Below are 25,755 nucleotides of genomic sequence, written 5' to 3' on the forward strand. Positions count from 1 at the left end.
CAAGGAGAACAGAAGCGGGGACAGTACACACCCTTGAGGTGCCCCCGTGTTGGTGGTTCTCACGCTAGAGGAGCAGTTGCCGAGCTTGACCTGTTGTGTCCTGTCCGAGAGGAAGCTCTTGATCCATGCCTGAAGCATGGGATCGACGCCGAGTTGCGCCAGATTATCGACCAGGGTGTCTGGGCAGATCGTGTTGAAGGCCGAGCTAAAGTCCAGGAACAGGACTCTGACATAGGAGCCAGGCTTGTCGAGGTGCTCCATGATGTATGCCAGGCCGACATTTATTGCATCCTCTATGGACCTGTTGGCCCTGTATGCGAATTGGAGTGGGTCTAGCAGTGCATCAGTGGTGCCTTTGAGGTGAGCGAGAACTAGACGTTCCAAGACCTTCATGATGGTGGATGTTAGGGCCACGGGTCTGAAGTTGTTGAGGTCTCTGCTGCCTTGCTTTTTGGGGACCGGAATGATTGTGGACCTCTTGAGACAGGAGGGGACTGTGCCTTCCGCTAGCGACTTCCTGAACAGAGAGGTGAACACCGGGGCTAGCTGGTCTGCACAGGTCCTTAGGCAGTTTGTTGAAACACCATCTGGGCCTGAGGCTTTCCTGGGGTTGAGCTTGCGAAGCAGCTTGAGAACTTCCACTTCCTGGACTGCAACCGGTGAATCGATGTCTTGGTCTCCCGGTGCGGAGGGAGCCGCTGGTCTCATCATCGTCCCCAGGGACCCGAGCTGCTGGGGCTGTTGCTCGAACCTGCAGTAGAACTCGTTGAGTTCCTCAGCCAGTTGAGTGCTCGGGGTCACCTGTTGAGGAGGGGGTTTGAAGTTAGTGACCGCTCTGAGGCCTCGCCATACCTCCCTCGAGTTATTGGACTGGAGTCGGAGTCCCAGCTTATCAGAGTAAGCTCTCTTTGCAGCTCGCAGTTCCTGTTTCAGGGCGTACCTGGCCTTCCTGAATTCTTCTGTGGTGCCGGACTTGTGCGCTTGTTCCTTACGCTTACGAAGCTGGCGCAGCTTCTCACTGAACCAAGGCTTGTTATTGGGGAAGGCCTTGAAGGTCTTAGAGGGGATGCACATTTCTTCACAGAAGCTAATGTATGAGGTGACGTTCTCTGACCATTCGTCCAGGGTGGGTGCCTCCAGGGACGACCAGTCAGTGAGATCAAAGCACGCCTGCAGCTTCAGCTTAGCCTCTTCTGTCCACTTTTTGACCGACTTGACAGTGGGCTTAGCAGTCTCCAGGAGCCTCCTGTAGGTTGGGATCAGATGGATTAGATTGTGATCGGAGTTCCCCAAAGGGGCGCCCTGGGTGGCCTTGTATGCGTCCTTGTGGACTGTGTAGCAGTGGTCCAGGGTGTTATGGAGCCTGGTGGGGCAGGTGATGTGCTGCTTATAGCGGGGCATCTCCTGGCGTAGATTTGCATTGTTGAAGTCGCCCAGGATGATGAAGAGGGCATCTGGGTGGGCGGTCTCCCACCGGGAGATGCTGTCACTGAGTGTTCGCAGAGCATCCTTGGTGCTGGCGTTGGGTGGGATGTAGACTCCGACAAGAATGAGGGATGAGAACTCCCTGGGGGAGTACAGTGGTCTGCAGATGATAGCTAGGAACTCTACTTCTGGGGAGCAGGCCTTGCTGAGGATGGAGGTGTTGGTGCACCAGGTGGAGTTAATGTAAAAGCAGATGCCCCACCCCTCTTTTTCCCCGAGAGCGCAGGGTCGCGGTCCGCTCGGAGGAGGTCGTAGCCTGGTACTTGCAGGGAGTGATCAGGGACGCATTCGCTCAGCCAGGTCTCCGTGAAGCAGAGAACCGGGGTATTTCTGCCGATTGTGGATTTGCTGCCAAGTAGTAGGAGCAGCTCGTCCACTTTGTTGGGGAGAGAGCAAACATTCGCTAGCAGGATCCTCTTGAGTCTCACAAGTGCACCGGCTCTTCTCCCTCTGTAACGTTTGTTTGTGGCACCTTCAGTTCTTGTAAGATATTTGATGTGTTCAGTGACTGTGCCCCACAGGGAGTTATCCTTTGGTAGGTTGCTACTGGCGGGGGGTTCCCATTTCAGGAGCTCCTCTCTGGACAGGATGGTGATATGCTGTATGGCTGACTCCGTTCCCATGGCTATGAGTGCTGTGGCCCGGGGTGGCGGTAGGGGCACACCGGATACCAGGGATGCAGGACACGTCGAGGGACAGGGAGCCCAGTCAGGGATGGTGCAGTGTGTGCTGGCAAGCAGTGGGGATGGTTTAGCTGGATCCTGATGGTCGAGAGATTGACCACCAGCCGCACCGCCGTAGCACAGCACGGTTGTGGGGCGTTGGCAGGGCTAAAGTCAGCACATGAGAGAGGTGGCACAAGTATACAGCAGTTGAGCATATGAAAGTATACAGCAGATTTAAAGCACATGACAGTAATGCAGGCAGCAACAGATATACAGCAACAGTTATGCGACAGCAGTTCATCAGTTAAGCAGGCAGTTCATGTCCTTAGTTAGCAGATCATCATCATCATCATCATCATATCATTAACAGGCAGTCTCACCTTGCGATCCACGCAGGCAGTGGCGGTTGTACAGGGGACCCAGATGTCCTTAAGGGGTGAGAGTGAGAGTGCCATCTGCGGAGATCAGGGCATGTGGAGGCTGGAATCAATCAATGCAGGACAGCAGCAGCAGTGTCTGGACAGGGGGGGGCCACGTGGGGGGCCTGCAGATGTGTGGGTCAGCATGGTCTGGGAATTCACGTGTGGCCGAGGCATGCAGGCAGACAGAAATCCAATCCAAATGGAGGGGGGGGGGGGGGGGGAGAACTGCAGCAGCTGGGCTGGGGCCAGGACCTTGGCACCGCTAATGCAGGATGGGTTGAGCAGCAGTGTCGCCCTCGGCTGTGTTGGTCCTGCGGGTCAAGATGGAGGCCGAACACGTGGGTGGCCCTGTGGAGGAGATGGTGTCGGACGCTGATACACCCCCACGGCGTGCGGGTGACTAGTGGCAGCCGGCAGCACGTGGGAGGCCCTGCGGATGGAGATGGAGGCCGGCGAACACGTAGGTGGCCCTGTGGAGGAGATGGTGTCGGACGCTGATACACACCCGCGGCATGCGGGTGACTAGTGGCAGCCGGACCGGGAGGTGATTGATGATGTCCGGTGTGAGCGGATCCCGAGGCTGGCAGGCTGTGGCTGGTGAGGCAGCGCAGAGTCTCCCTCAGGTGGCGCGGTCCTCAGCCATGGAGGGCAGAGATCCTTCTGGGCATCCGTCGGGTGAGGGTTCCGTTCGGGTGAGGCAGCGCTCCGGGGCTCGTTGGCTGGACAACGGTGGGGCACCGGGCAGCACGTGAGCGGTCCTGGGAGGTGATGATCAGGCCGCCGGGTAAGAGCAGTGCTGCTGCGCACCTGGAATTGCTTGTGCGCTGGGAGGGATTACTGCTAACTAAATTAGCTAAACCTAGGCTAACCTCAGTTAATAAACAAAAAAAACTAAAACAAAACTAAAACAAAAACTGAAAAAAACACTAAGAACTAAGCCTAACGATGGAGAGCCTATGTGACCGTGGCTGCCCTGGGGGGCGCCGGATTACAATGCGCTTACTGACAATGTGATCAGGATGACTAGGATGGTAGATGGAGAGAACTCTCTACTATGAGTACACAGACCGCAATAAAAGTACAATGTGTATTAGACTTGAACAGGTATGGAATAAAAGTGATATTTATTTAAAACAGTTGGAGTGGCAGGCCTCATAAATACCTACAAGAAAGTCCTTGTTTTACCAGTGTAGAAAATATAACCTAGTTCCAGAAGGTGGTTATTAGGCAACTAGATACTTTGTTTCTTTACTACAACATTAATATGAGACTCCGGTTCACAAAACATTACCAGGTTAAGGTGAAGCACAAACACAGACCTTTTGTCTGTAAAATGTTATATGCTGGAATTTAAAATATTTATTTTATAGTAAATATGGTAAATGGGGAAAACGTGGCTTAAATATTGTACATTCCCTTCAAGTAGTATTTGCACTGTTATGGTTCTTTGTTGTGAGGAAAACCTATTACCTAATGCAGTGAGAATGTAAGTTAAAGATAGAGTTCTATTACTTTGCCTTTATAACAACAAATCTCTGACTTTGGAACTTTAATACGTTTGTTTGTTTTGTGAACTTTTTCTATCCTCTTGTTTTTTGCCAACCATAGAAAATCTGTCCTAGCCTGGTGAGTAAAGGTCATTGTTGAGCTCTCCACCAGTCATGTGTCCCACGCACTTGGCGCACGAACGACACAATTTCCAGTTAGTGTACATTCTGTGTTACCTCATGACTACATCTTATTGGGTTAGCACCTGGCTTGAATTGAAATGTTTTATGATATTACTAATCTTGCAGACTAATACATCAAAGAAAGTAACAGAAAAATATCAGACTGTTGGCATTCCTAAATATTTTTTTGGGTATCTAAATGTTGGCCACGCATTGGAAGACTGACCTGGCAAATTCTTATCAGATCAGATAAATGTACCCACAGTATAGGTGCCTTATGGAAGCAAATGTGCAGTGAAGCTACTGAGCTCAAACATCCAGTTGGATAAGAAAAATAGGATGTTCTCTGCACGTCAGCATGTTTATCACAGTGGAACGTGACTGCAGTTACTTCAGTAGATTAGTAGATTCTTGTTGTAGAATCTAACAAATATTTGCCAGTTCGACCTGCTTGTATGTAACATAGTATTCACAGGTCGATGTGACCTCTTAATGCAGTCATTGTTAATTATTGGTATAATATTTTTTTGAATTAATTGTCATCGGATCCATGACCATATAGTTGAGGGCTCATTAAATCACTGCTTTCAGTAAACATGGGTAGGACACCTGGTGTAACTGGAAATGTGCTTGCTTGCTTTTTGTATGTACACGATGGATTTGTATTGTCACAACTCTTGTCACATTTAGTTGCACCATTGTTTTATGTATATGGGGACATTGTCTTGCCATTGACTGTGGTTCATATAGACACCGCTTCACATCTGAATGCCATTCTTTTCTTGAAAATGTCATCCTATGTCTAAAACTGCTAAATTTTAGTCAGTTTACTGCTGTTATTTAGAATTGTCTGATGTTTCTTTTCTGTGTGTTTACAGAAATCTGGAGCTCTAACCGGCGTGCCAGTATCTGGGGTGAGCTGAGTTCTATATGCTCTTAAATACTGTATATGTCCATGGATAAACTGATCCACCAGCTTTCCATTAATAAACCAGGGCAATGGTGTGACTTGCAGATAAGCCAATGCTTGTAATGTACCAGTAGATCTACCTCTCCAGGTGCTGGAGTGTCCAGGAGGGCTCCAGGATTCATTGTCTCATGACCAACTTTACTGTCCCCCAGAACTTTCCCAAGGAGTAAGAAGATTACTGCTACAATTTTTACAGTGCAGAGAATGGATTTGTACTATCAAACTAGCCAGCTCTTGGTCTAATATTGGTTGCATGTTGTTAGAGATGGTCAGTGAGATAAGAACTTAGAGTTCATACAAAATGTGTTTAGTTTCATGCATATGTATGCAGGTAGAGATTGGACTATTTAAATTCAGTAGCTGCTGTCATCAATTGGTCCAACTCCAAGTTGCATAACATGAACATAGAATTTGCATCAATTTAATGAATTGACCATCTGTGATATATTTTTCCCAGCTCATTTTTACAGGTTGTATTCCTGAGTTAAGTTAAAATAAGGGTTTACTCTCCCTCCAATGCAGAGGGTTTAGGCACATACTATGCCAAGACATTTTCTTCCAAGTTTATATATTTAATTGATGAATTATTACACCAGGATTGCACACCTTTATTTTTGTTTTTTTTGTTTTTTTTAAATAAAGTTTAATACCGTTTTGCATTATCATTCATGGCTTCCAGATCTAAGACACCTGAGTATTGTCCACAAACTTGGGAAGTAGGAAGAAAACATTTACTTGATAGCCAGTCTGGTTTTAAATAAATATTGATAACAGGGCAGCTTACTCATGCAGTGTAAAACCACATACACATGCTCCACAAGTCTTTTAAATGCACGATTGGATTGACTTGAGCTGCGTCTTATCAGTCGCCTCTTATCAGTGATAACGCCTTGTCGTTTGCACGTCTTTTACTTGACAAAAGTTGTCTAAATTCTTCACGTTGTTTGATAGTCTTGCATTTAAAAGACTTTTGTTGAGCGTGTGTGTAAGCCTTGAGCCAGGCTTTTTACACAATTGTATCTGTAAATCTGAAAGGACACCTTACCGACCCTGCCTGAACAAGCATGGAAATCATGTTTGATTGCATTTGCTATATGCATGTTCCATGTGTGTGATTCAGACACTACTGATGCATGAAAGATCAGCAGGATGTCAGGTAACTGCTATAGGTTTAAAAGAAAATTAATCTGGCAACATCCATATCCCTCTCGTGTCAGCTTCCCTTTAAGTTCTATAGGGATTTATAAGGACTCTATACAAGGCTGAGAGGCTGTAAGGATGTGAAATATGCTTTCACATATGTGTGTTTTATATTTTATTAATGTTGTTTCTGTTTTACCTCAGTGTTTGGGAGACCAGTCAGCTGCTCTTGTTGGACAAATGTGTTTCCAAGATGGACAAGCAAAAAACACGTGAGTGAACACAAAGCAAGCTTTCCAGTAAAGACCAGCTTCCCCAAACATGAAAACATCATTGTTGGATAGGGAGCAGCGAGTTAAAACCCACATTTTTATTTCTGCATTTCGTGAGGACTCTGGAATGATTTTCCCATAGTTTATTTTTTTTATACAACCTTTTACAAAACCAAAACAAGAGTATCAGTCTTTTCAAATCCTTTTTTTTGCCCATGCAATCCCAGCTACCGATCGTTAGTGGCTAAGCAACACTTGGTGGGAGTTGGGAGTTGCTGCATACAACCAAGCAGTACGAAAGGCATGGGGCAGTAACAGCAGTGGGTCACATTAAAATTCATTCAGCAATGATGGTCTACAGTAGGGGTGATCAATGAGATGCAAATATTTCAGAGTTAATGCAAATGTTTATGCTAATATATGCAGCTTGAAAATAGACCAATCAGTTTAAACCTGGGTGGGACTTGATTGGTCCATTTTCAAACTGCATATATTTGCATAAACTCAACTATTTGCATCTCATTGATCATCCCTAGTCTACAGTGACTGTATGTTTGTGCAGTTAACATTTCAGATGGGTTATCTTATCTAAAATGGATTATGTAATACATGACCAAAAAAGTGTTATTATTTTTGAACATTTAAGCTTAAAAACATTTATATGAACCTTCAGGCCTCATTTACAGTGGGACGTTGCGTTGTAATGCGACGTTGGTCACAACGCAGCATTACAACACAAAAAAAAGTGGTAACGCACATTAACGCTGCGTTACCGTTGCATACAGTAAGTACAGGAAAGTATACAGGCAATGAAAGTATGATTTGCTGTACCTAGTAACGTGTGCGTTTAGAGGTAACGTACTGTAACGCTACAAATTACAATGCGCCGCTAACGTCACACTGTGAACGTACCATAGGATTAGCATTGCAGTGCGGTAAGTTGCGTTATAAAAGTTTATAGTGCAGCCCTGGAACGTCCCACTGTGAATGAGGCCTCATTCTTTGGTAGAACTTTCCACTAGATATTAGAACATGGGTGGTAAACTTTTCTTCTATTCAGAACTTCATCAGTTCATGCACTTATGATCTAGCTCGTCCAGTATTATTACATTTCTTCCCAAGTTTCCAAATTCTGCCACCCATTCCTCTCCTCCACCATAGGAACTCACTAGTTTGATGTTGTTATATTGCTAAAGATTACCACTATACTTACCTTGCTCAATAATACCATATATACTCGCAAGCAAGCCGAATTTTTGACCCCCAAAAAGGGGGTCAAAAGTTGGGGGGTCGCCTTGCTTGCGAGTCACCTGTGGTCCGCGCTCCCCCGCCCAACGGCCGCCGCTATCACATGAGCTGGCGACGCATCTTCTATTATTCTCCTCTTGTAAAGTAATTCACAGCAGCGCGCCCCACGGCGGCTGCTGTGATGATGAAGCAGGAAGCCATAGAGGGAGAGCGGTTCCCATAGCTACAGTACAGGAAGCCTCTCTCTCTCTCTCTCTCTCTCTCTACTGCTTCCTGCTTCATCATCACAGCAGCCGCCGTGGGGCGCGCTGCTGTGAATTACTTTACGAGCGGAGAGGGGAATAATAGAAGATGCGGCGCCAGCTCAGGTGATAGCGGCGGCCGAGGGGGCACTACCTACCTATACTGGGCACTGTACTAGCTATACTGGGCACTATACTAGCTATACTGGGCGCTATACTGGGCACTACCTACCTATACTGGGCACTATACTAGCTATACTGGGCAGTACCTACCTATACTGGGCACTATACTAGCTATACTGGGGCACTACCTACCCACACTGGGCACTATACTAGCTACACTGGGGCACTATACTGGGCACTACCTACCTATACTGGGCGCTATACTGGGCACTACTGGGCACTATACTAGCTATACTAGGCACTACCTACCCACACTGGGGCACTATACTAGCTATACTGGGGCACTATACTAGCTATACTGGGCACTTTACTAGCTATACTGTGGCACACTGGGGGATCACGAGGCCAGCATTTCCTACCCCCGGCTTATATGAGGGTCAATCATATTTTTTCCTGTTATTTTTCAGGTAAAAGTTGGGGGGGTCGGCTTATATGCGGGTCGGCTTGCTTGCGAGTATATACGGTAGTAATATGAAAACTGTCCACTGTCCCATCTCGCATTTCCATCGCATTAGATGCATCTCACCTCTTGTGGAGTTGGGCATTGGTACCCCTTTCATGGTTTAGACAAAAAGGTGAGGCATTCATATGATGCAACTCTTAGGCGGGAAGCAGACCGTGTTGTGAAGGGTTACCATGAATGTCATGAAAAGGTTTACAATGATGCACTGGAGCAGGGGCCACCTGGCATTTGTGGCCTCATTTCTTATGCTACTGCTTCTGTGGCAGTATTAAACTTTTTAGTGCATCCATTCTTCTGCAAATGCTGGACACATACTTGATTTTATGCATGTATAATTAATAGGTGTGGTTGATGACTAATAAGTAGGCTGCCCATGTCCACAATCTCTTTGACTCTGCTGTGTACATAAAAAACATGGTTACTGTAGTCCGAATTTGCATTATACTGTACTAGTTTCATTTGTCTGTATCTATAGCCTAGTCTCTCCTTTTAATAACCTCACTGATAGTTCAATACTTGCTCACCTTGGATAGATTAGGGCCCGTTTCCACTAGACGCGTTGCAATGCGGAAACCGCTTCACATCGCAACGCTAGGAAACTTCAATCAATTGACGTCAATGGAGTAGTTTCTATTGATGCAAATTTACCTACGCAATCAGGAGCGATGTGACGCAGGGGAATTAATGAATAACATACTGCGGTTTTCCACACCACCCTTCCGAGTCCCCATAGCCGCCGACGGAAAGCCGCATGACGCCGCATCCGGTTGTATGGAAGACAACCGAAAGTACTTGCGGAGGGATGCGAGGCGATGCGTCGATCGCCTCGCATCCAAAACACCAGTGGAAACTGGCCCTAAGTGTTCTTGCTTCATGGGCAGATCAGTAAAGACATATTACCTCACAAGTCTGTTTTTATGATGTTACTAATTTTAATTACTATACACGTCTCTGGAGGGTGATTGAGATCAGTTATATATAATATCACTGTAAGTAACATTCTGTTTAAAACAAGTTCACTTATGTGATCAGGTGATGGACCTTTTTATTGTGTAGTGATAATTTTAGAATGTGCTAGCTGGGTCATGAAAAGACTTCAATTATCCGTGCCGCAAGTCTCAAAAATGTTACATGTTGACCTTGGCAAGGGTTAGTAGTGTAGTTGTATTGTTAGCAGCCGTAATTTGTGGCATTTTTGTTCTGAAAACAGTATGCTATAGTGTAATTAGGCTGCTATTCCTGTCCAAGCCACCTTTGTTTCCATTCTCATCTTCACTATTAGAACAATGTGGGCAATTACTGGCACAAATTGGTGAAATGTAGATCAGTAAAAGCATTGTACATTTATAGAATATACAGTTATTACCGTACTTATTATTCAAAAGACATGATTCATGGACTATTTTTTTTTTTCCGCAGATATGGTACTGGCTGTTTCTTGCTGTGTAATACAGGGTCAAAGGTGAGGAGCTGAATGTTGCTGCTTACACGAATAGCTGAAGAACTATATACTGTACATACATACTCTCCTCAAAAAATTTGCATATTGTGATAAAGTTCATTATTTTCTGTAATGTACTGAGAAACATTAGACTTTTATATATTTTAGATTCAAATACACACGACTGAAGTAGTTCCAGCCTTCTATTGTTTCAATATTGATGATTTTGGCATACAGCTCATGAAAACCCAAAATTCCGATCTCAAAAAATAAGCATATTTCATCCGACCAATAAAAGAAAAGTGTTTTTAAAACAAAAAAAAGTCAACTTTCAAATAATTATGTTCAGTTATGCGCTCAATACTTGGTCGGGAATCCTTTTGCATAAATGACTGCTTCAATGCGGCGTGGCATGGAGGCAATTAGCCTGTGGCACTGATCAGGTGTTATGGAGGCCCAGGATGCTTCGATAGCGGCCTTAAGCTCATCCAGAGTGTTGGGTCTTGCGTCTCTCAACTTTCTCTTCACAGTATCCCACAAATTCTCTATGGGGTTCAGGTGAGGAGAGTTGGCAGGCCAAATGAGCACAGTAATACCATGGTCAGTAAACCATTTACCAGTGGTTTTGGCACTGTGAGCAGTTGCCAGATCGTGCTGAAAAATGAAATCATCATCTCCATAAACCTCTCTCCTGACCTGAACCCCATAGAGAATCCGTGGGATATTGTGAAGAGAAAGTTGAGACACAAGACCCAACACTCTGGATGACCTTAAGGCCGCTATCGAAGCATCCTGGGCCTCCATAACACCTGAGCAGTGCCACAGGCTGATTGCTTCCATGCCACGCCGCATTGAAGCAGTCATTTCTGCAAAAGGATCCCCGACCAAGTATTGAGTGCATAACTGAACATAATTATTTGAAGGTTGACTTTTTTTGTTTTAAAAACACTTTTTTCTTTTATTAGTCGGATGAAATATGCTAATTTTTTGAGATAGGAATTTTGGGTATTCATGAGCTGTATGCCAAAATCATCAATATTAAGACAATAAAAGGTTTGAACTACTTCAGTTGTGTGTAATGAATCTAAAATATATGAAGAAGAGAGAACCGAGAGCCCGATATGGTGTAGTATGTCAAGGTAATTGGATAATTAGAGTATGAATTGTATACTCACAAACCAGGGTTACCTCCAGGCAACCACTGTGTAGGCAGGTGAGGAGATTAGCCTGTCCTCACTCAGGAATAAGAAGTCGCTCTCTGTAGGCTTGAAAAACAAGAAGGGGTATCCTCCTCCACCAAAGGTGGATACAATCAGTATTATGGTAGAGAACAGAGGCGCCAAAAGGATAAAAACAATATTTAAAAGTTTTAAAATTATTGCTTAGGAGGCAGTGGTGGACTCACCTCCCACAAGCAGACACAACAACTGTGTATTCACAAAAGGGACATTTATTGGTATACTCCAAATAAGGTTGCAACGCGTTTCGCAGGTCAAACCCGCTTCATCAGGCAATTACAGGAAGGAGCACACAACAGCAGTATGTCCAGATAGCACCTGGCGCCAGGTGCTATCTGGACATACTGCTGTTGTGTGCTCCTTCCTGTAATTGCCTGATGAAGCGGGTTTGACCTGCGAAACGCGTTGCAACCTTATTTGGAGTATACCAATAAATGTCCCTTTTGTGAATACACAGTTGTTGTGTCTGCTTGTGGGAGGTGAGTCCACCACTGCCTCCTAAGCAATAATTTTAAAACTTTTAAATATTGTTTTTATCCTTTTGGCGCCTCTGTTCTCTACCATAATACTAAAATATATGAAAGTCTGTTTATCAGTACATTACAGAAAATAATGAACTTTATCACAATATGCTAATTTTTTTCGAAGATCCTGTATAAATCTCTCTCTCTCTGTCTCTCTGTCTCTCTGTCTCTCTGTCTCTCTGTCTCTCTGTCTCTGTCTCTCTGTCTCTGTCTCTGTAAAAAAAAAAACTGAGTGAAGTGGTTAAAGTTCATAGTCATGGGAGAGAAGACTGGCACCCTTGTAATTTGGACTGTACCCACCATGGGCGCCGCGAGGCATAAAGCGAACCAAGCGGTCGCTTGGGGCCTCACAATCTTAGGGGCCTCGGCGGCTCCGTGACGTCGGCGTGACGTCACTTTTTCCCCGCAGCCCCGCCGGGCTGGCAGAGCAGGGCTACAGGAAGATGGCCGCCGCCGAAGCCCTGCTCTGGAGACTATGTCTCCAGTACAGGGCTTCGGGTGGCCATCTTCCCGACCCGTAGCCCTGCATGAATCAGCGCGGGAGATTGGAGGAGGAAGCCAGGAAGGGAGCTCCGTGGGAACTGCGCGCCTGAGAAGCCGGCCGGGAGAGGAGACCAGGGAGAGAAGACTTCTGCCAGTGCCAGCCTGCCAGGTGAGTAAATTCTTTTCTTTTTGCAGCCGCAGCCCTAATTGCGAATTTGCGATTGATTTCTTCTGAACTGTGCCCTAATTGCATTTGATATCTGCTGAAAATGTGGCCCTAATTGCGATTGATTTCTGCTGAACTGTGCCCTAATTGCGTTTGATATCTGCTGAAAATGTGGCCCTAATTGCGATTGATTTCTGCTGAACTGTGCCCTAATTGCGTTTGATATCTGCTGAAAATGTGGCCCTAATTGCGATTGATTTCTGCTGAACTGTGCCCTAAATGCGTTTGATATCTGCTGAAAATGTGGCCCTAATTGCGATTGATTTCTGCTGAACTGTGCCCTAAATGCGTTTGATATCTGCTGAAAATGTGGCCCTAATTGCGATTGATTTCTGCTGAACTGTGCCCTAAATGCGTTTGATATCTGCTGAAAATGTGGCCCTAATTGCGATTGATTTCTGCTGAACTGTGCCCTAAATGCGTTTGATATCTGCTGAAAATGTGGCCCTAATTGCGATTGATTTCTGCTGAACTGTGCCCTAAATGCGTTTGATATCTGCTGAAAATGTGGCCCTAATTGCGATTGATTTCTGCTGAACTGTGCCCTAAATGCGTTTGATATCTGCTGAAAATGTGGCCCTAATTGCGATTGATTTCTGCTGAACTGTGCCCTAAATGCGTTTGATATCTGCTGAAAATGTGGCCCTAATTGCGATTGATTTCTGCTGAACTGTGCCCTAAATGCGTTTGATATCTGCTGAAAATGTGGCCCTAATTGCGATTGATTTCTGCTGAACTGTGCCCTAAATGCGTTTGATATCTGCTGAAAATGTGGCCCTAATTGCGATTGATTTCTGCTGAACTGTGCCCTAATTGCGTTTGATATCTGCTGAAAATGTGGCCCTAATTGCGATTGATTTCTGCTGAACTCTGCCCTAATTGCGTTTGATTTCTGCTGAAAATGTGCCCTAATTGCGTTTGATTTCGGCTGAAAATGTGCCCTAATTGCGTTTGATTTCGGCTGAAAATGTGCCCTAATTGCGTTTGATTTCTGCTGAAAATGTGCCCTAATTGCGTTTTTATTTTCTGGTGTCTGGGGTAACTGTTGCTGCATTTATTATTTAATGGTCATAGTTGGCTATATTTGCTGTGCTACGGTTAAGCTTCGCCCATACAATGTCATGGCCGCGCCAATCTTTCGGCGCGCTACGCGCGCCTCAATCACCCCAACATCCATTTTTTCCCCGCAAACAGCCCCGCCCCAATCCGCCCTCCTGCTCCACCCACATGTCATGGCCACGCCCACTTATGCGGGATAGCCACACCCATTTTTCGCCGCGGCGCGCTTCGCGCGCCGCAGGATAGGGCCTCTTGCTATAGTCCGCTTGGGGCCACAAAAACCTTAGCTGCACCCCTGGTACCCACTCGCATAAGACACTGCAGGTGTAGTTGCAGTGTACAGTACACACAAGACAGTCCGTGCACTGCTTCCTTAATACACGTTTATTTCTCCATTGATTATCATCAGCAGGTGGATAGGCACATATGCAGTAACCACTTATGTTCATATACACATGTATTGAAACGATCTGACCTGTGCCGTGGACTGGTGCGGGAGGGTGACCAGGGGGTGATAGGACTGTGCGACAGCCGTTTCGCGCCGGTGTGGCACTTGTTCACGTGCAGATGGCCTGTTTGCCTGTTTGCACGCTTCCACACACAAAGAACCAAGTTGCAGCAAGGAACAGGACGGGGTTGTATACTACTATATGGTGCAGCAGACCCATTCATCCCCCCCCCCCCCCCCCCCATTACTGAGTGCCGGGCAACTAGCATCTTCTGTGTACCGTAGTTGCAGTGTAGCCCAGGGCTTTTCAACACTGTCCTCAAGTAGCACCAACAGTGCATGTTTTGTGAAAATCCACAGAGATAGTTAATCAGCTCTGCTGAGACACGAATTACCTCACCTGTGCATGTTTGTGGTTCTCTGAAAAACATGCACTGTTGGTGGTACTTGAGGGCAGGGTTGCAAAGCCCTGGTCTAGCCCACTTCTTTTTTAATCTAGAATTGTGAAGGCACTTTCGGATAATTGGGAAATTGGAAATAGATGAAATCAGTCTTGTAATGGCATTTTCTTTACATAATATAAGGCATTTCTATTTGATATAACAGCTGGGCCATGCAGAGCACAATCCACCTATTATCTTAAAGTGGATCCGAGATGAACTTTTACTCATTGCATAATTGTGTTCCTTAGGGCAGAGTTCCCCAACCCTGTCCTCAAGGCCCACCAACACTACATGTTTTGCAGAAAACCACAAACATGCACAGGTGAGGTAATTAGTGTCCCAGCAGAGCCGATTAACTACCTGTGTGGATTTCCACAAAACATGCACTGTTGGTGGGCCTTGAGGACAGGGTTGGGGAACACTGCCTTAGGGCATTCCTCACGCCACATCCTTTTTTGTTTTAATACTCTAATTCCCTATAAACTAAACAAGCCTTGCCCACAGCTTTTCAGAGGGCCTTGGCATTTTCAGACAGTAGCAAGGACTCATGGGAGCTCACTCTGGGCAGGAGGACGGGGAGGTATTACTAGCCAGAGATTTCAGAGGCAGATGGGAGTAGGGAGGAGGAGGGGGAATAGGTTTTTTTTCACAGGCTGAGTGCTGAAGATGCAGATAAGCTTGCCTGTCTGTAATGTTTACAAACAACATGGCTGCTGTCCAGTGGCGGCTCCAGGAAATTTTTTTAGGGGGTGCTATGCAGGTGCTGGACCAATTTCCGGGGGAGCTGACGACCTGCGGCGCGCGAAGCGCGCCGCGCCAAAAATGGGTGTGGCCACAACCTGCGGCGCGCGAAGCGCGCCGCGGCGAAAAAATGGGCGTGGTCATGACCGGATGAGGGCGGGGCTAACTGTAATTTAAAGTGAACCCAGGGTGAGAGTGATATGGTGGCTGCCATATTTATTTCCTTTTAAACAATACTAGTTGCCTGGCAGCCCTGCTGATCTATTTGGCTGTAGTAGTGAACTGAATTACACCAGAAACAAGCCATGCAGCTAATCTTGTCAGTTCTGACAATATTGTCAGAAACCCCTGACCTGCTGCATGCTTGTTCAGGGTCTATGGTTGAAAGAATAAGAGGCAGAGGACCAGCACGGCAGCCAGGCAACTGGTATTGCTTAAAGGGAGATAAATATGGCAGCCTCAATATTATTCTCACCTCGGGTTCCCTTTAAAAGTGCAACGCAAAGACAGAGGGCCCAAGTTTTGGTGACCCTTTTCCCTGAAAATTCACATAATTGTGCAGGTTTTCTCAAGAAAATACACGTAATGTGAGCAGATTTTAACAAAAAACACGTCCAATGACCCCAATATGCACAATCGTTATCAGATATGGCCCCAATATGCACAATCGTTATCAGATATGGCCCCAATATGCACAATCGTTATCAGATATGGCCCCAATATGCACAATCGTTATCAGATATAGCCCCAATATGCACAATCGGTAGCAGATATGACCCCAATATGCACAATCGTTAGCAGATATGACCCCAATATGCACAATCGTTATCAGATATGGCCCCAATATGCACAATCGTTATCAGATATGGCCCCAATATGCACAATCGGTAGCAGATATGGTCCCAATATGCACAATCGGTAGCAGATATGGTCCCAATATGCACAATCGGTAGCAGATATGGTCCCAATATGCACAATCGGTGGCAGATATGGTCCCAATATGCACAATCGGTGGCAGATATGGTCCCAATATGCACAATCGGTGGCAGATATGGTCCCAATATGCACAATCGGTGGCAGATATGGTCCCAATATGCACAATCGGTGGCAGATATGGTCCCAATATGCACAATCGGTGGCAGATATGGTCCCAATATGCACAATCGGTGGCAGATATGGTCCCAATATGCACAATCGGTGGCAGATATGGTCCCAATATGCACAATCGGTGGCAGATATGGTCCCAATATGCACAATCGGTGGCAGATATGGTCCCAATATGCACAATCGGTGGCAGATATGGTCCCAATATGCACAATCGGTGGCAGATATGGTCCCAATATGCACAATCGGTGGCAGATATGGTCCCAATATGCACAATCGGTGGCAGATATGGTCCCAATATGCACAATCGGTGGCAGATATGGTCCCAATATGCACAATCGGTAGCAGATATGGCCCCAATATGCACAATCGGTAGCAGATATGACCCCAATATGCACAATCGGTAGCAGATATGACCCCAATATGCACAATCGGTAGCAGATATGACCCCAATATGCACAATCGGTAGCAGATATGACCCCAATATGCACAATCGGTAGCAGATATGACCCCAATATGCACAATCGGTAGCAGATATGACCCCAATATGCACAATCGGTAGCAGATATGACCCCAATATGCACAATCGGTAGCAGATATGACCCCAATATGCACAATCGGTAGCAGAAATGACCCCAATATGCACAATCGGTAGCAGAAATGACCCCAATATGCACAATCGGTAGCAGAAATGACCCCAATATGCACAATCGGTAGCAGAAATGACCCCAACATGCACAATCGGTAGCAGATATCGCCCCAATATGCACAATCCGTAGCAGATATGACCCCAATATGCACAATCCGTAGCAGATATGACCCCAATATGCACAATCCGTGGCAGATATGACCCCAATATGCACAATCCGTGGCAGATATGACCCCAATATGCACAATCCGTGGCAGATATGACCCCAATATGCACAATCCGTGGCAGATATGACCCCAATATGCACAATCCGTAGCAGATATGACCCCAATATGCACAATCCGCATCACCTGAAAAAGAAAAGAAAAACCCATTTACTCACCTACAGCCAGAAGACCTTCTTTCCCGACCTCCCGTCCCGAGTCCCGACCTCATTGTGGCGCGCAGCGCCCGCGCGCCCACGATCCTCTTCCTTCCCGACGTCACGACGAGACTTCCTGCCTGCATGCAGAGAGCAGGGCTACGGGAAAATGGCCGCCCGAAGTCTGCAGAACAGGGCTCCGGGCGGCCATCTTACCGTAGCCCTGCCTGCTGCTCCGTGCTGCCGGTGTGTGAACTGACTTGGCGTCTTTTAGACGCCTGAAGTCAGTTCACTCCAGGGGGTGCTTTGGGGGTGCTTGGACAATTCTAGGGGGTGCTCGAGCACCCCCAAGCACCCCCCTGGCGCCGCCACTGCTGCTGTCATTGGATCACAGGAAGAAATAATCATATTCTTTTGAAGCTGTTTGCAGCTAGATTTGCTGTGTAAGCTATCTAAACTTTGGATAAGATATATAGACAAGGTACTTGTTATAGTAAGCTTTTCATCTCGGATCCGCTTTAAGATGAACTTATCTGGTACTGAGCAAGAAGACAATGGAATAATACATCTCCTATAGTAGATAACTGGTAACATTATGTGTGTTTGTTTGTTTGTTTATTCTATTTCTGTGTTTTCTCATAGCCTGTACTATCTGATCACGGTTTGTTGACCACTGTGGCCTACCAGCTGGGCAGGGACAAGCCTGCTTGCTATGCACTTGAAGTAAGTGTTTTTTAGTCTTGTTATCATGTCATTATATTGATATTTTGGCGCTTTACAAATTGATAACACCACTATTTGTGTCACTCATTTTGTCAGTTTGTTTGTGTGAATGTAAACAGATCACTACAAGCTAAGATTTGTCAAAATATTAATTTTAAGAAAAACATTTAAATGAGTCAAATTATTTTCAAAGTTTCAAACCCACAACAAGATTTTTTGCCTTTTTCTGCGATGAATATTTTTGGAATATCGTGGAACAGCCTTTTAACAAAAATTCATGATACATTGTGTAACGATGGCAGACTACCCACAACGATTGTTTATTGTGAACGCTGTGAACGATCATTAAGATTTAACGGACTTTAGTGAAAATTCACTAAAACGCGAAAAGGATTGTTCGTATCAGTCTGTTTTTGCAGTCCACGATTTTGAAAGATTGATTGGGAAAGATTAGTTTGTCGATTCAGATTCCCAGATTGATCTTTTATTGGGTACTTAACTTGGTGAGTTGGATCCTCGGCTTACATTAAACTCGCATATCGCTAAGATATCAGTGATGAGATTTTTGTATTCAATACCCTAGTTATTACCTCCTTTTAATGGCCTAAGCAAGTGCATAAGAAATAATAATCATGTCTCATGAGAAAGATGATAGATGCAAAAAGATTCTAGGTAGTTGCTACTTTAATGAGTGGCTAAATGGTGTAATGGTTAAGGGCTCTGCCCTTGACATGGGACACCAGGGCTGCAGGACCTACTTTTTGTAGTGGTCCACAACTGTGAGGGCTCGTTTCCACTGTAGCGGTGCGGAATCGCCTGGATTCCACCGCTGAAGAAATCGCATGCGGCTGCGTTTCCCCATGCGGACTTACCCGCGATTTCGCATGGCAAGGAGCCAGGCGAATTTAACCAAGTCACTGCCTGTGTAAAATTCCATTGCCTTTCATGTGAAATTGCATGCGAAATCGCGGGGAAATCCGCATGACAAAGCCGCATGCGATTTCCCTATTGAATGCATTAGCGGCGATTCGCCCGCATTCCTGCCGCACGCGAAATCTGACGACCCTGTCGTGCAGATTTTTCCCGCACCGAAAAACGCCGCCGCCGCACACGTGAAAACAGCCCCATCCACTAACATTGAGTATGTGAATCCGCATGCAGTGCCCGCATGCGGATTCGCTATAGTGGAAACGAGCCCTTAGTGTAAAAAGTGACCTATATAGCCTTTCTCTCATGATTTTATTTGTGACTTAATTTGTATTTCAAAAAATGTATTGAGCCTGAAGACTTATTGCACTGTTCAAAAGAATTTGTGTTTACTGTAAACCATTAGTTATTGATCTTTGAGTACTTATTTCTTTATAGAAATCTGTTAATGCTTTGGTTGCCCCATACATATACACAGTATGCCATTTTTTCCATTGGTCTATCTTATTTACTTAATTTGTATTAAGTAAATAACAAGCGTTGGATTCCCATTACTCCAGCAGATGGGAGTGAGAATTTGTGGTGTATGGGAAAAAGTCAAGTTGTCCATACATGGATTCAGTGGTCAGCACCAGAGAAGGAACCTTTTAGATGCCCACTACTGATAATGAGCTCAAAAATAGGCTTCGTTTTCAAAGCAGAGCCATATTTACGTAAATATCAATCAGCTATGGATAAAAGAGTTGTGTTGAGAGGGCTGAATACGCATGGTAAGGCACTTGGCATTTTTCCTGAGTGCCTCACGTGTTTAAGTTCTGGCTTTCATTATGGATGGCCAAATATTTTGTAAGTTAGTGGGTGTGTAGCCCTGTCTGTGTATTCTTGCGATCCACAATAATTTTGGGGATTCACTCCACTATTTTCCACCCATAACAAAAATTGCTAGCATTGAGATAAATATAGTGCAAATTCTGTCTTGTTTAGGGGTCTGTTGCCATAGCTGGAGCTGTAGTGCGGTGGCTAAGGGATAATCTCGGGATTGTTCAGACAACAGAGGAAGTTGGTAAGAATGTGCGATTTTCTTTGCATATTACAGTAAGGTACTTAATGCATGTGGAATAGTTTTAACTTACGGTACTTATATGTTTATTTTTCTTAGAAAAACTTGCTGCTGAAGCCGGTACGTCGTATGGCTGCTATTTTGTTCCTGCATTCTCAGGCCTCTATGCACCTTACTGGGAGCCCAGTGCAAGAGGGTATGACAATATCACAACACTCTACATGTTTTATGTTATTTCTCTGCAGATTGTATCACAGGGTGCCTACTGGACTAATCATGCTTTATTCAAAACTGAGAAATTAAATCGGACAGTCAGGGATTTCACAGCAGGAAGAGGAAATAATGTTGCCACCATTTTGTCATTGATATCAGATGGTACTAGTTTCCATTTGAGGAGTCATGTGATCTGCTGAGCAGCCACTGGCGCCATTAACCACTTCCCGACCGCCTAACGCACAGGGGCGGCCGGGAAGTGGAGCCCTGAAGGACCGGCTCACCCACAGAGGCGGCGGTCCTTCTAAGGGCATGGGCGGAGCGATCGCGTCATCCGTGACGCGATCCTCCGCCGGCGCCTGTCACCGATCGCCCGCCGCAACATCCCGCCGGCTATACGGAAGCGCCGGCGGGATGTTAACCCCGCGATCGCCGCATACAAAGTGTATAATACACTTTGTAATGTTTACAAAGTGTATTATACAGGCTGCCTCCTGCCCTGGTGGTCCCAGTGTCCGAGGGACCACCAGGGCAGGCTGCAGCCACCCTAATCTGCACCCAAGCACACTGATTTCTTCCCCCCCCCCCTGCCCCAGATCGCCCACAGCACCCCTCAGACCCCCCCCCCCCCTGCCCACCCCCCAGACCCCTGTTTGCACCCAATCACCCCCCTAATCACCCATCAATCACTCCCTGTCACTATCTGTCAACGCTATTTTTTTTTTATCTCCCCCCCCCCCCTGCCCACTGCCCCCTCCTGATCACCCCCCCACCCCTCAGATTCTCCCCAGACCCCCCCCCCCCCCCGTGTACTGTATGCATCTATCCCCCCTGATCACCTGTTAATCACCCCGTCACTGCCACCCATCAATCAGCCCCTAACCTGCCCCTTGCGGGCAATCTGATCACCCACCCACACCAATAGATCGCCCGCAGATCCGACATCAGATCACCACCCAAACGCAGTGTTTACATCTATTCTCTCCTCTAAACACCCACTAATTACCCATCAATCACCCCCTATCACCACCTGTCACTGTTACCCATCAGATCAGACCCTAATCTGCCCCTTTCGGGCACCCAATCACCCGCCTACATGCTCAGATTGCCCTCAGACCCCCCCTTATCAATTCGCCAGTGCATTAGTTACATCTGTTCTTCCCTGTAATAACCCACTGATCACCTGTCAATCACCTGTCAATCACCCCCTGTCACTGCCACCCATCAATCACCCCCTGGCACTGCCACCCATCAATCACCCCCTGTCACTGCCACTCATCAATCAGCCCCTAACCTGCCCCTTGCGGGCAATCTGATCACCCACCCACACCAATAGTTCGCCCGCAGATCCGACGTCAGATCACCTCCCAAGGGCAGTGTTTATATCTGTTCTCTACCCTAAACACCCACTAATTACCCATCAATCACCCCCTGTCACTGCTACCTATCAGATTAGACCCCTATCTGCCCCTAGGGCACTCAATCACCCGCCCACACCCTCCGAATGCCCTCAGGCCCCAGCCCTGATCACCTCGCCAGTGCATTGCTTGCATCTATTCCCCCCTCTAATCACGCCTTGAGACACCCATCAATCACCTCCTGTCACCCCCTAGCACACCTACCCATCAGATCACGCCCTAATTTGCCCCGTGTGGGCTCCTGATCACTCGACCAAACCCTCAGATCCCCCTCAGACCCCCTTCCGATCACCTCCCCAGTGCATTGATTGCATCTATTTTCCCCTCTAACCACCCCCTGAGACACCCATCAATCACCTCCTGTCACCCCCCCCCCTAGCACTCCTATCCATCAGATCAGGCCCAATACAACCTGTCATCTAAAAGGCCACCCTGCATATGACCGGTTCCACAAAATTCGCCCTCTCATAGACCACCTGTCATCAAAATTTGCAGATGCTTATACCCCTGAACAGTCATTTTGAGACATTTGGTTTCCAGACTACTCACGGTTTTGGGCCCGTAAAATGCCAGGGCGGTATAGGAACCCCAGAAACGGACCCCATTTTAGAAAAAAGACACCCCAATGTATTCTGTTAGGTGTATGACGAGTTCATAGAAGATTTTATTTTTTGTCAAAAGTTAGCGGAAATTGATTTTTGTTTTTTTTTCACAAAGTGTCATTTTTCACTAACTTGTGACAAAAAATAAAATCTTCTATGAACTCGCCATACACCTAACGGAATACCTTGGGGTGTCTTCTTTCTAAAATGGGGTCACTTGTGGGGTTCCTATACTGCCCTGGCATTTTAGGGGCCCTAAACCGTGAGGAGTAGTCTAGAAAACAAATGCCTCAAAATGACCTGTGATTAGGACGTTGGGCCCCTTAGCGCACCTAGGCTGCAAAAAAGTGTCACACATGTGGTATCGCCGTACTCAGGAGAAGTAGTATAATGTGTTTTGGGGTGTATTTTTACACATACCCATGCTGGGTGGGAGAAATCTCTCTGTAAATGGACAATTGTGTGTAAAAAAAATCAAACAATTGTCATTTACAGAGGTATTTCTCCCACCCAGCATGGGTATGTGTAAAAATACACCCCAAAACACATTATACTACATCTCCCGAGTACGGCGATACCACATGATTGGCACTTTTTTGCAGCCTAACTGCGCTAAGGGGCCCAAAGTCCAATGAGTACCTTTAGGATTTCACAGGTCATTTTTGTTTCAAGACTACTCCTCACGGTTTAAGGCCCCTAAAATGCCAGGGCAGTATAGGAACCCCACAAATGACCCCATTCTAGAAAGAAGACACCCAAACGTATTCCGTACGGAGTATGGTGAGTTCATAGAAGATTTTATTTTTTGTCACAAGTTAGCGGAAAATGACACTTTGTGAAAAAAAACAATTAAAATCAATTTCCGCTAACTTGTGACAAAAAAATTAAAACTTCTATGAACTCACCATACTCCTAACGGAATACCTTGGGGTGTCTTCTTTCTAAAATGGGGTCATTAGTGGGGTTCCTATACTGCCCTGGCATTTTAGGGGCCCTAAACCGCGAGGAGTAGTCTTGAAACAAAAATGACCTGTGAAATCCTAAAGGTACTCATTGGACTTTGGGCCCTTTAGCGCAGTTAGGGTGCAAAAAAGTGCCACACGTGTGGTATCACCGTACTCGGGAGAAGTAGTACAATGTGTTTTGGGGTGTATTTTTACACATACCCATGCTGGGTGGGAGAAATACCGCTGTAAATGGACAATTGTGTGTAAAAAAAATCAAAAGATTGTCATTTACAGAGGTGTTTCTCCCACCCAGCATGGGTATGTGTAAAAATACACCCCAAAACACATTGTACTACTTCTCCCGAGTACGGTGATACCACATGTGTGGCACTTTGGGCCCTTTAGCGCAGTTAGGGTGCAAAAAAGTCCAATGAGTACCTTTAGGATTTCACAGGTCATTTTGAGAAATTTCGTTTCAAGACTACTCCTCACGGTTTAGGGCCCCTAAAATGCCAGGGCAGTATAGGAACCCCACAAATGACCCCATTTTAGAAAGACACCCCAAGGTATTCCGTTAGTAGTATGGCGAGTTCATAGAAGATTTTATTTTTTTGTCACAAGTTAGCGGAAATTGATTTTAATTGTGTTTTTTCACAAAGTGTCATTTTCCGCTAACTTGTGACAAAAAAATAAAAACTTCTATGAACTCACCATACTACTAACGGAATACCTTGGGGTGTCTTCTTTCTAAAATGGGGTCATTTGTGGGGTTCCTATACTGCCCTGGCATTTTAGGGGCCCTAAACCGTGAGGAGTAGTCTTGAAACGAAATTTCTCAAAATGACCTGTGAAATCCTAAAGGTACTCATTGGACTTTGGGCCCTTTAGCGCAGTTAGGGTGCAAAAAAGTGCCACACATGTGGTATCACCGTACTCGGGAGAAGTAGTATAATGTGTTTTGGGGTGTATTTTTACACATACCCATGCTGAGTGGGAGAAAGATCTCTGTAAATGGACAATTGTGTGTAAAAAAAATTAACAAATTGTCATTTACAGAGATATTTCTCCCACCCAGCATGGGTATGTGTAAAAATACACCCCAAAACACATTATACTACTTCTCCTGAGTACGGCAATACCACATGTGTGGCACTTTTTTGCAGCCTAACTGCGCTAAGGGGTCCAAAGTCCAATGAGCACCTTTAGGCTTTACAGGGGTGCTTACAATTTAGCACCCCCAAAATGTCAGGACAGTAAACACACCCCACAAATGACCCCATTTTGGAAAGTAGACCCTTCAAGGTATTCAGAGAGGGGCATGGTGAGTCCGTGGCAGATTTCATTTTTTTTTTGTCGCAAGTTAGAAGAAATGGAAACTTTTTTTTTTTTTCACAAAGTGTCATTTTCCGCTTACTTGTGACAAAAAATAATATCTTCTATGAACTAACTATGCCTCTCAGTCAATACTTTGGGATGTCTTCTTTCCAAAATGGGGTCATTTGGGGGGTATTTATACTATCCTGGAATTCTAGCCCCTCATGAAACATGACAGGGGGTCAGAAAAGTCAGAGATGCTTGAAAATGGGAAAATTCACTTTTTGCACCATAGTTTGTAAACGCTATAACTTTTACCCAAACCAATAAATATACACTGAATGGGTTTTTTTTTTAATCCAAAACATGTTTGTCCACATTTTTCGCGCTGCATGTATACAGAAATTTTACTTTATTTGAAAACTGTCAGCACAGAAAGTTAAAAAAATCATTTTTTTGCCAAAATTCATGTCTTTTTTGCAGAATATAATAAAAAGTAAAAATCGCAGGAGCAATCAAATAGCACCAAAAGAAAGCTTTATTAGTGACAAGAAAAGGAGCCAAAATTCATTTAGGTGGTAGGTTGTATGAGCGAGCAATAAACCGTGAAAGCTGCAGTGGTCTGAATGGAAAAAAAGTGTCCGGTCCTTAAGGGGTAGAAAGCCCTAGGTCCTCAAGTGGTTAAAGGACCACTATCACGAAAATCATAAAATATAACCTATATGTAAATACTTACAAATAAGAAGTACATTTCTTCCAGAGTAAAATGAGCCATAAATTACTTTTCTCTTATAGTTAATAAAATTTATTCACATACTCCTAGTGACAACTGGCAACGCATTTCACGGGCACAATCCCGCTTTATCAGGCAACAAAACAGGAGTAACACACAGCTAGGGGTCCAGTCTATGCTTGGCACCTCTACTTTTCTCTTATGTTGTCACTTACAGTAGGTAGTAGAAATCTGACAGAACCGACAGGTTTTGGGCCAGCCCATCTCCTCATGGGGGATTCTCATGGCTTTATTTTCAAAAGCACTTAGTGAATAGCAGTTGCTCCGTCCGACTGCCCAAA

The 25,755-nt window shown here is 45.5% G+C and overlaps 1 protein-coding gene across 3 annotated transcripts in view; it reads left to right on the top strand.

Moving 5' to 3' along the window:
* Positions 1 to 25,755, top strand: part of GK (glycerol kinase) — a 136,379-nt gene that overhangs the window by 65,168 nt on the left and 45,456 nt on the right. For 2 of the 3 annotated variants that reach the window (XM_068268313.1, XM_068268315.1), the window contains exons 9-15: positions 4,181 to 4,198; positions 5,121 to 5,156; positions 6,557 to 6,624; positions 10,180 to 10,222; positions 18,120 to 18,200; positions 20,112 to 20,190; positions 20,287 to 20,383. In XM_068268313.1, the coding sequence (XP_068124414.1) occupies positions 4,181 to 4,198; positions 5,121 to 5,156; positions 6,557 to 6,624; positions 10,180 to 10,222; positions 18,120 to 18,200; positions 20,112 to 20,190; positions 20,287 to 20,383 (422 nt within the window). The remainder of the gene's footprint in view (positions 1 to 4,180; positions 4,199 to 5,120; positions 5,157 to 6,556; positions 6,625 to 10,179; positions 10,223 to 18,119; positions 18,201 to 20,111; positions 20,191 to 20,286; positions 20,384 to 25,755) is intronic. The other variant, XM_068268314.1, reaches the window with a different exon arrangement.

The sequence above is a fragment of the Hyperolius riggenbachi genome, chromosome 2, assembly GCF_040937935.1.
Source record: "Hyperolius riggenbachi isolate aHypRig1 chromosome 2, aHypRig1.pri, whole genome shotgun sequence".
Lineage (NCBI taxonomy): Eukaryota > Metazoa > Chordata > Amphibia > Anura > Hyperoliidae > Hyperolius > Hyperolius riggenbachi.